At 44.1% G+C, this 11,389-nt stretch overlaps 2 protein-coding genes across 8 annotated transcripts in view; one reads left to right on the forward strand and one right to left on the reverse strand.

Annotated features, from left to right (window-relative positions):
* LOC134815900 (coiled-coil domain-containing protein 102A-like) overlaps nt 1-11,389 on the forward strand; it is a 90,904-nt gene that overhangs the window by 30,371 nt on the left and 49,144 nt on the right. The window lies entirely within an intron of this gene.
* Nucleotides 1-11,389, reverse strand: part of LOC134823063 (uncharacterized) — a 54,197-nt gene that overhangs the window by 25,784 nt on the left and 17,024 nt on the right. The window contains exons 8-15 of the mRNA XM_063834416.1: nt 9,791-11,165; nt 9,169-9,753; nt 7,787-8,808; nt 7,523-7,745; nt 6,712-7,188; nt 3,471-3,531; nt 3,010-3,254; nt 1,614-2,396 (exon numbers count right to left, since the gene is read on the reverse strand). Of these exons, the coding sequence (XP_063690486.1) occupies nt 1,614-2,396; nt 3,010-3,254; nt 3,471-3,531; nt 6,712-7,188; nt 7,523-7,745; nt 7,787-8,808; nt 9,169-9,753; nt 9,791-11,165 (4,771 nt within the window). The remainder of the gene's footprint in view (nt 1-1,613; nt 2,397-3,009; nt 3,255-3,470; nt 3,532-6,711; nt 7,189-7,522; nt 7,746-7,786; nt 8,809-9,168; nt 9,754-9,790; nt 11,166-11,389) is intronic.

The following is an 11,389-nucleotide window of genomic DNA, read 5'->3' on the forward strand; positions in this document are numbered from 1 at the left end:
CCTTTAGTAAAATGTAATTCACCTGTATTGGGTGGAGGAGTAAAAGGTCTGCACTTCTTTTTAACCGCCAGCTTCACCGGTTTACTCTGTAACTTTAAGCCTCGGGCAAATTTTACTTTGAAGAAGTACAGACCCTCGCTACTGCTGTACACATTCATTATTTGATGAGAAATCTCTATGGGATTAGATGTTGGAATGTCAGGTGACTTTACTTGAATTTCTTTGCTTGTAACACTTGTAACGCTTTCTTGTTACCCCCCTTTGAAGGCCCCGAATTATTTTCTGAACGGAAGCTCAAAAATAACCGAGAAATAGACCTTCTTATTAACTCATTTTGATGACTGTTTCTGACCTAAAATTGCACGAAAAATCGATTTAGCTAGGTTTCAGAACCTATAAACACTTCCTTATCCCTCAAAATTGATGTTTTATAGTTGATACGAGCAACAAGCAACATTTTTTTGATCCTTCGGTTCTACTCATGACCTAGGCAGTTAAGCTGAACCCGACAGATCGAGGCAATCCTCACCTTAACTGATCAAACTGGTACTAACACCATTTTCAGATATAAATGTTCTTTGCGATACGTTTATTGCAGCTTTGCAACTTGAGTGAAGACCAGAGTACAAAAACACACAGCAGGTAAGCAACTCACTTTTGGTGACTGTTCCTCACGAACATTCTGATCCTGCAACAATTTAGTATACGGTTATACGGTAGCTTAGAAGTGAAACCCACTTATTGTAGTACCAACTATGGTCATAAGCTGCAATAAACGTATCGCAAAGAACATTTATAATATCTGAAAATTGTGTTAGTACCAGTTTGATCAGTTAAGGTGAGGATTGCCTCGATCTGTCGGGTTCAGCTTAACTGCCTAGGTCATGAGTAGAACCGAAGGATCAAAAAAATGTTGCTTGTTGCTCGTATCAACTATAAAATATCAATTTTGAGGGATAAGGAAGTGTTTATAGGTTCTGAAACCTAGCTTAATCGATTTTTCGTGCAATTTTAGGTTAGAAACAGTCATCAAAATGAGTTAATAAGAAGGTCGATTTCTCGGTTATTTTTGAGCTTTCGTTCAGAAAATAATTCGGGGCCTTCAAAGGGGGGTAACAAGAAAGCGTTACAAGTGTTACAAGCCTTCTATAATACAAAATGTGTATCACCTCTTCAACCTGCTGAATAGAGGCGCCACTTAAAACGTAAACAAATGTGTATCACCTCTTCAACCTGCTGAATAGAGGCGCCACTTAATACGTAAACAAATGTGTTTCACCTCCCCACCAGTATCCACATCTATAAACTCACAATTCCTAAAATAGAAACATTGACCTTTGCTTGACTCAACGCTCTTTACTCATACATTTAAACGACACGAAACATTCATTTGATTGCCTTCTTGTTTCTCAATCAAGATACTTTTCCAAATCTACTCTGAACAAAGGTTTTTATGTATTCAGTATTGCCAGCTCTCTCGATCATTCCGTATTTCCAAGGTCAGGATCCTCAGATCCGGGAAACTCATCCTCTTGTCTTTGATCTCGTGAGAATGTGTTGAATGAACACTGAGCAACCATATGACCTGGTTGGTGGCATATAAAGCAACATACCTTGGGACTACTACTCCCCCTCATATAAAGCTTTTGTCCTCGTTTTTGAGCATATGAGTTGTATCTCTGCTGTCCTCTATCCTGAGCATCAGGGTTATATCTGTTTTCTTCTCTCATTGGTTGACCCGTGAAATTCCTTTGATCCCCATTTCTGGTCCAGTGAATGTCAGACCCCAATTTGTAATCCTCAGCTAGAAAGACAGGTTCCTGCTTTACCATTTCCTCCATAGGAGTACTTTTAAAAGGTAAACTGGAGTGGTTCTCATTTCTTGTGAATCCATCTCCGAATGTCCTTTTTAGTTGTTCTTGCATAAGGTCATATGATAATGTAGCAGTGCAAGTTGCTCGAACCAATCTAGCCTGTTCATCATTGAGGGTTGCCTGATTTAAAAGTCTATACGCTAATACCATGTCATCGTAACGATCTTCGTTCTTTCTCAGCTGTTTGAGGATTTTATACCTCCTCTGGAAATCCAAGATGTAGTTGTCTATATCTTCTCCATCTCCTCTCCTGTATCCCTCAAAATCATCTATTGCCTTAAATAAAGACTGGGTACTGTCCTTCTTATACAGTTTGTCCAGTTCGGCAATGAGTTTATCAACTCCATCTTCTGCCCCTAGCACCTTTAATGTCATGTTTATAGAGACCTCCTGTGGTCTACCTTTCATGTTCATAATCAGCTTACTAGCTTGCTGTTTCGTTGTTGCTGCGGTGCCAAGCTGCCATATTAGCACTTTCTTCTTCCATGTGCTGTAATCAGCGCTGTCGTCTACAACTGGTATCTCACGAAGACTCATAGTTATAGTTCGACTCAAAAAACTCTAAAATTGTCTCTCAATTAGTCTCTAAATTAGTCTCTAAATTGTAGTCTAAATAACACACAAACAAAGTGCCACTGTCAGGTCGTTGCGTAGAACGTTTTCCGACTTCCTGCTATCACTGTTAGATGACCGTTTGTTGACCAATTAAAACCCGTAATTGTCGTATGTACAAAACCTGTAAAACAAAATACTTTATTACATAATAGAATAACTTTACAACCAATTTAAACCAATTCCAAATAAATACCTAATAACTAAACATTATAAATACTTACCGATTGGACGGTAGTGTGCTGCCACTGGTCTGCAACGCCCCAGTCCAATCGGTTATCCCTGTTTCCTTGTCATTGCTAGAAAGGGTAAACACGTTAGAAGTATTCCGTCACAAAAAAAAGATAAATGTGTGATCAGAAATAACAATGGTTGTTTGTGGGGAACCGTCTATTGCTATCTCAATCTTTTGAAAATTAAGTTATCACAAAAAATAAGAAACGATCCAAATAGTATTTTACATGGGAATGGCGTTCTAAACCCGGACTACTATAAACAGAAAATTACTATAAATAGGAAATACCCTCTTCAAAATCCAGCCGTCCGATCCGTCCAATCCGTCCATCCTTATCAAGATACATCTGAACTCTCCAATATCTGCACTGTCTGAGAATGTCCAAGTATCTGTTTCGCCTTTCTGTCTGTCGTTACTATTGTCTGCTTTTTTCTCTTCAGTACTTCCTTTGTTTCCGAGGAAGGTGTAGTAGAAGTCTGAGTCTGACCCAGCATTTGGAATGTCGGAGGTACGTATTGTTACCTTGTACTGAGCTGAGGAATTTAACGTCGTTTATACTTACTGTTTATACCAAGCTTGCTGTTTTAACAGAACGCATTTGACGGTAGTAAAGACTAAAGTAGAACATTTGCTGAGCCCCCCCCCCCCCCCCCTGTACATTGCATTACCAATCACAAATTCATTACCAGAAGAATAAATTACAGAAGAAATAAACCGTTACAATTCTAAGGATAGTAAGAGGCACTCACCAGCAATGGTAGACCTTATGATCACCAGAGACACTATCGTCGCTAGAGTAATCCTCAACATCTAGTAATTTTACGACACGTGTGTCATAAACTTCGTAATCGTTATTCTTCAAAATCTCTTAATAAACTTTATCAGTTATAAATTTCAAATGATTCAAGATGGATATTTTGGTAAAGAAAAAAGTGCAGACTTCGGACGTGGTCGATATGAAAAACTCGGCTTCCAAAACAGGCAATTTTATTATCAAAATAACTATAACAAAGGTAAACCAGATAACAAGTCAATGAGAAAATCTATTTCCTATTCCTGGGTCACGTTTTGATTTTTACGTTGTGTATAACTATGCGCAGTATAGCAATAAATAAAGAAATCTTTAGAAATATCAAACTTAGCTCGACCCCATCAGAGGCACATATTAGGTGCGATGGGTGCGGGATCGCACAATTTACCGTTTTCCGCACATTTCTGCATAATTTATTGTTTTCCGCACATTTCCGCACATTTTGTAATTTTCTGCATATTTCCGCATAATCTAGCATTTTCCGCGTAATTTCGCATAATTTTGAAATTTTTGCGTTAAGATTTTCGAGTGTAAAAACCAAAATATGTTAAAAGTCGGGCCCTTTTAGGACCGTGACTCAGGCCCTTTGGGGACCCTGACCCAGGCCCTTTCGGGACCGTGACCCAGGCCCTTTTGGAACTCATACCTAGGCCACGTGACCCAGTTACCACGTGACCCAGGCTCTTTCGGGACCCTGACCCAGGCCCTTTCGGGACCGTGACCCAGGCCCTTTCGGGACCGTTACCCAGGCCCTTTCGGGACCGTGACCCAGGCCCTTTTGGAACTCATTCCTAGGCCACGTGACCCAGTTACCACGTGACCCAGGCCCTTTCGGGACCGTGACCCAGGCCCTTTCGGGACCGTGACCCAGGCCCTTTCGGGACCGTGACCCAGGCCCTTTCGGGACCGTTACCCAGGCCCTTTCGGGACCGTGACCCAGGCCCTTTCGGGACCGTGACCCAGGCCGTTATGGAACCCTCGTCGTTACCGTACTTCGATTATAGTGTATCAGTTATCATTCGTACCTTCACCACATCATCTGATTACTCTATATCACAACGTCATGGACCGTTTCCTAAAGAAACGAACAGCTACAGACATAAACAGTGACCCATCATCAAGCTCACCACACAAAAAACAGAAGATACCTGCATGGGATCTGATCGACTCTATCAAGAGGCGTCTTCAAATAACTGTTTCCTGATCTCTACCAGATCAAGTCACTGTTCTCAGATAACTGAATCTCAATATAGGTTCAATCATGGTCTTAGTAAAGAACTACACCCTCAGTAACACATAAACAGACCTATTTTTAAAACTGAGTGGAGTTGGGTTAAAAACATATAAGAGATACGATGATTTAACTTGTAGAAGCTTTCAATAAACATGTGTTAATCGTCGTCAGACCTATTTTTGATAAGAGCGGCGGTTACACGTTTAGAATTTCCAAAGTCCTTGAGAAAATGCAAAAGAAAACCGCACAATTCCCGCACAAATTTCGAAAAAGTCGCCGCACATTTGCCGCATAATTGGTAAAAATTTACCGCACCTTACCGCACATTTTACCTTTATAGTCGGGTGCGGTACCGCATAATTTCGATTTTTTTTACCGCACCTAATATGTGCCTCTGGACCCCATGCGCATGTGTCAACCTCAGCAGTCAGCATATGCTCTAAAGTTTTTGAGATCGAAAAGGAAGAACAGAAAATTAATATGTCATGAACCACAGTTATTGCGCCATCTAAATAACAAAACAAAGCTATTAGGAACCTGGCAACCGAATACATTGTCGGACATGGTAACTACAGTTGACGTATACAAAAATCATAGCATGGCAAGTTCATTGTGATCTGAATGATTTCGTGCCAGTAAATAAATTCTTATTGAATAATTAATTTCTCTGTTCTTTAGAGAGTATCATGCTGAAGATGAGGTAACTAACACTTGTGAAGCAGGGGTTGTTATAGTGTAATGTTAGGTGACTGGTACTGTTAAAGGACTATGTAATATATAATATTATTATATATATAGATTTACACTAAATATCCGCTATTCTAATAGATAAGGAATCAAGCTCTTTCCAAAACTGGGCGGTTTTGGTTTTGGGCCAAAAACATCTTACGTACCATCTTTATCAAACCTCTTCGTTTTCTCAAATAATATTCACAACAACTACAGACTTGCTCAACAGTACGCTAAATATAAATAACAGATACCAGTAGATGTAAAAGAGTATTCCCCTGAGAAAAAGAATGTTACAGATGCTCTGAACCGGTGAAGAGATAATGTTAGTGTATAACAGTCACTGTAGAGTATAGATGTTACTATATCAGCTGAAAGACTGCAGTTTAGCATAAGGAACGATTTGTAATTTGTGAATTGTGAAAACATTCAGGTTTACAATAGTGTTTCTTGAGCTAGTAAATGAAACTGACATTCATGACTTAAAACTCTTATATAAGTTAATCGAACTTTATATTTGATCAGCAATTACCAGCATAAGTTGAAATACTAAAAGTAACAGCCCCATTTAAAAAACGTATTTGTCCACACAAAATTTAACGAATATCGCCTCGTATCTTAACAATGCAACATCATATCAAATAGCATCTTCAGAAGTTACTCGGAGAACAACATCGTCGTTGTGCCAAGGAGAAGGGATTATTTCGGCAGGGTTGAGAACTGCAGTATTGAGGCAGATTACATTATTGGCAGAGACATTTTCCAGCTTTCTACGTAAGTGTAGGAAACACAATCCAGCCATTATTGATGTTATGAAGAAAATCGCTACCACCCCTGATGATATCCAAACTCCTAAATTATGTTGGGCTGCGTTGCCTGAAAATAACTATAGTTTTTATCACCATGCAATCGAAAATTATGAATGTACCACAGCTAAAGCAAAAATATCCTGATAGAAACATTTTATAATGTCATAATATTTTGTAATTAGTTAGTGCTGCCTGTATTGTTTACAATAGTATGCGCTTGTCTACGATTTAGTTGTTGGTTAAATGAATTTCTGTACAGTGTACAGTTATATTATAAATAATGAGTATAAAGTGACATAACTGATATCATATAACGTCTAGATTATGTTCATTTAGGTCTATTAAAGTTATCACCTCATCTAGATTTCAATGTGCAATTTAAATAAAAGTAGCAATTTTGGAAATACTTGGGCACTCTTGAGTGTTGCATGGCTGGGTCTCAGTGCTGTCTCCTGCACATTCAGCTCCATCGTGAAGAGGAGCAGGATTTGTGCAGGTTCTGGTTCTTGACTGGGATCCTCCTCCACATGTTTTAGAACACTCTGCCCAGTCTCCATAGTTACTCCATCCGCCATTAATCGGGCAGCTTTCAGTGTTGCATGGCTGAGTCTCAGTGCTGTCTCCTGCACATTCAGCTCCACCGTGAAGAGGAGCAGGATTTGTGCAGGTTCTGGTTCTTGACTGGGATCCTCCTCCACATGTAACAGAGCACTCTGCCCAGTCTCCATAGTTAGTCCATCCGCCATTAATCGGGCAGCTTTCAGTGTTGCATGGCTGAGTATCAGTGCTGTCTCCTGCACATTCAGCTCCACCGTGAAGAGGAGCAGGATTTGTGCAGGTTCTGGTTCTTGACTGAGATCCTCCTCCACATGTAACAGAGCACTCTAACCAGTCTCCATAGTTAGTCCATCCGCCATTAATCGGGCAGCTTTCAGTGTTGCATGGCTGAGTATCAGTGCTGTCTCCTGCACATTCAGCTCCACCGTGAAGAGGAGCAGGATTTGTGCAGGTTCTGGTTCTTGACTGGGATCCTCCTCCACACGGAACAGAGCACACTGACCAGTCTCCATAGTTACTCCATCCGCCATTAATCGGGCAGCTTTCAGTGTTGCATGGCTGAGTCTCAGTGCTGTCTCCTGCACATTCAGCTCCACCGTGAAGAGGAGCAGGATTTGTGCAGGTTCTGGTTCTTGACTGGGATCCTCCTCCACACGGAACAGAGCACACTGACCAGTCTCCATAGTTACTCCATCCGCCATTAATCGGGCAGCTTTCAGTGTTGCATGGCTGAGTCTCAGTGTTTTCTCCTACACATTCAGTTCCACCGTGAGCAGAAGCAGGCTCTGTGCAGGTTCTGGTTCTTGACTGGGATCCTCCTCCACATGTAACAGAGCACTCTGACCACTCTCCATAGTCACTCCATCCGCCATCAACAGGGCAGCTTTGTAAGTTGCAATTCTGTTCGTCAGTGTTTTCTCCTACACATTCAGTTCCACCGTGAGCAGAAGCAGGCTCTGTGCAGGTTCTGGTTCTTGACTGGGATCCTCTTCCACACGTAACAGAGCACTCTGACCACTCTCCATAGTTAGTCCATCCGCCATTAACCGGGCAGCTTTCAGTGTTGCATGGCTGAGTCTCAGTGCTGTCTCCTGCACATTCAGCTCCATCGTGAAGAGGAGCTGGATTTGTGCAGGTTCTGGTTCTTGACTGGGATCCTCCTCCACATGTTTTAGAACACTCTGCCCAGTCTCCATAGTTACTCCATCCGCCATTAATCGGGCAGCTTTCAGTGTTGCATGGCTGAGTCTCAGTGCTGTCTCCTGCACATTCAGCTCCACCGTGAAGAGGAGCAGGATTTGTGCAGGTTCTGGTTCTTGACTGGGATCCTCCTCCACATGTAACAGAGCACTCTGCCCAGTCTCCATAGTTAGTCCATCCGCCATTAATCGGGCAGCTTTCAGTGTTGCATGGCTGAGTATCAGTGCTGTCTCCTGCACATTCAGCTCCACCGTGAAGAGGAGCAGGATTTGTGCAGGTTCTGGTTCTTGACTGAGATCCTCCTCCACATGTAACAGAGCACTCCAACCAGTCTCCATAGTTAGTCCATCCGCCATTAATCGGGCAGCTTTCAGTGTTGCATGGCTGAGTATCAGTGCTGTCTCCTGCACATTCAGCTCCACCGTGAAGAGGAGCAGGATTTGTGCAGGTTCTGGTTCTTGACTGGGATCCTCCTCCACACGGAACAGAGCACACTGACCAGTCTCCATAGTTACTCCATCCGCCATTAATCGGGCAGCTTTCAGTGTTGCATGGCTGAGTCTCAGTGCTGTCTCCTGCACATTCAGCTCCACCGTGAAGAGGAGCAGGATTTGTGCAGGTTCTGGTTCTTGACTGGGATCCTCCTCCACACGGAACAGAGCACTCTGACCACTCTCCATAGTCACTCCATCCGCCATCAACAGGGCAGCTTTGTAAGTTGCAATTCTGTTCGTCAGTGCTTTCTCCTACACATTCAGTTCCACCGTGAGCAGAAGCAGGCTCTGTGCAGGTTCTGGTTCTTGACTGGGATCCTCTTCCACACGTAAAAGAGCACTATGACCACTCTCCATAGTTAGTCCATCCGCCATTAACCGGGCAGCTTTCAGTGTTGCATGGCTGAGTCTCAGTGCTGTCTCCTGCACATTCAGCGCCATCGTGAAGAGGAGCTGGATTTGTGCAGGTTCTGGTTCTTGACTGGGATCCTCCTCCACATGTTTTAGAACACTCTGACCACTCTCCATAGTCACTCCATCCGCCATCAACAGGGCAGCTTTGTGAGTTGCAATTCTGTTCCTCAGTGTTTTCTCCTACACATTCAGTTCCACCGTGAAGAGGAGCAGGCTTTGTGCAGGTTCTGGTTCTTGACTGGGATCCTCTTCCACACGTAACAGAGCACTCTGCCCAGTCTCCATAGTTAGTCCATCCGCCATTAACCGGGCAGCTTTCAGTGTTGCATGGCTGAGTCTCAGTGCTGTCTCCTGCACATTCAGCACCATCGTGAAGAGGAGCAGGATTTGTGCAGGTTCTGGTTCTTGATTGAGATCCTCCTCCACATGTTTTAGAACACTCTGACCACTCTCCATAGTTACTACATCCGCCATTAACTGGGCAGCTTTCAGTGTTGCATGGCTGAGTCTCAGTGCTGTCTCCTGCACATTCAGCTCCATCGTGAAGAGGAGCAGGATTTGTGCAGGTTCTGGTTCGTGACTGGGATCCTCCTCCACATGTTTTAGAACACTCTGACCACTCTCCATAGTTAGTCCATCCGCCATTAACCGGTCAGCTTTCAGTGTTGCATGGCTGAGTCTCAGTGCTGTCTCCTGCACATTCAGCTCCACCGTGAAGAGGAGCTGGATTTGTGCAGATTCTGGTTCTTGACTGGGATCCTCTTCCACATTCCTTAGAGCACACTGACCAGGTTCCATATTCACTCCATCCGCCATTAACCGGGCAGCTTTCAGTGTTGCATGGCTGAGTCTCAGTGCTGTCTCCTGCACATTCAGTTCCACCGTGAAGAGGAGCAGGATTTGTGCAGGTTCTGGTTCGTGTTTGGATTCCTCCTCCACATGTTTTAGAACACTCTGACCACTCTCCATAGTTACTCCATCCGCCATTAACTGGGCAGCTTTCAGTGTTGCATGGCTGAGTCTCAGTGCTGTCTCCTGCACATTCAGCTCCATCGTGAAGAGGAGCAGGATTTGTGCAGGTTCTGGTTCGTGACTGGGATCCTCCTCCACATGTTTTAGAACACTCTGACCACTCTCCATAGTTAGTCCATCCGCCATTAACCGGGCAGCTTTCAGTGTTGCATGGCTGAGTCTCAGTGCTGTCTCCTGCACATTCAGCTCCACCGTGAAGAGGAGCTGGATTTGTGCAGATTCTGGTTCTTGACTGGGTTCCTGTTCCACATTCCTTAGAGCACACTGACCAGGTTCCAAATTCACTCCATCCGCCATTAACCGGGCAGCTTTCAGTGTTGCATGGCTGAGTCTCAGTGCTGTCTCCTGCACATTCAGCTCCATCGTGAAGAGGAACTGGATTTGTGCAGGTTCTGGTTCTTGACTGGGATCCTCCTCCACATGTTTTAGAACACTCTGCCCAGTCTCCATAGTTACTCCATCCGCCATTAATCGGGCAGCTTTCAGTGTTGCATGGCTGAGTCTCAGTGCTGTCTCCTGCACATTCAGCTCCACCGTGAAGAGGAGCAGGATTTGTGCAGGTTCTGGTTCTTGACTGGGATCCTCCTCCACACGTAACAGAGCACTCTGCCCAGTCTCCATAGTTAGTCCATCCGCCATTAATCGGGCAGCTTTCAGTGTTGCATGGCTGAGTATCAGTGCTGTCTCCTGCACATTCAGCTCCACCGTGAAGAGGAGCAGGATTTGTGCAGGTTCTGGTTCTTGACTGAGATCCTCCTCCACATGTAACAGAGCACTCCAACCAGTCTCCATAGTTAGTCCATCCGCCATTAATCGGGCAGCTTTCAGTGTTGCATGGCTGAGTATCAGTGCTGTCTCCTGCACATTCAGCTCCACCGTGAAGAGGAGCAGGATTTGTGCAGGTTCTGGTTCTTGACTGGGATCCTCCTCCACACGGAACAGAGCACACTGACCAGTCTCCATAGTTACTCCATCCGCCATTAATCGGGCAGCTTTCAGTGTTGCATGGCTGAGTCTCAGTGCTGTCTCCTGCACATTCAGCTCCACCGTGAAGAGGAGCAGGATTTGTGCAGGTTCTGGTTCTTGACTGGGATCCTCCTCCACACGGAACAGAGCACTCTGACCACTCTCCATATTCACTCCATCCGCCATCAACAGGGCAGCTTTGTAAGTTGCAATTCTGTTCGTCAGTGCTTTCTCCTACACATTCAGTTCCACCGTGAGCAGAAGCAGGCTCTGTGCAGGTTCTGGTTCTTGACTGGGATCCTCTTCCACACGTAAAAGAGCACTATGACCACTCTCCATAGTTAGTCCATCCGCCATTAACCGGGCAGCTTTCAGTGTTGCATGGCTGAGTCTCAGTGCTGTCTCCTGCACATTCAGCGCC

The sequence above is a fragment of the Bolinopsis microptera genome, chromosome 1, assembly GCF_026151205.1.
Source record: "Bolinopsis microptera isolate Bmic1 chromosome 1, MBARI_Bmic_1.0, whole genome shotgun sequence".
NCBI classification, from domain to species: Eukaryota; Metazoa; Ctenophora; class Tentaculata; order Lobata; family Bolinopsidae; genus Bolinopsis; species Bolinopsis microptera.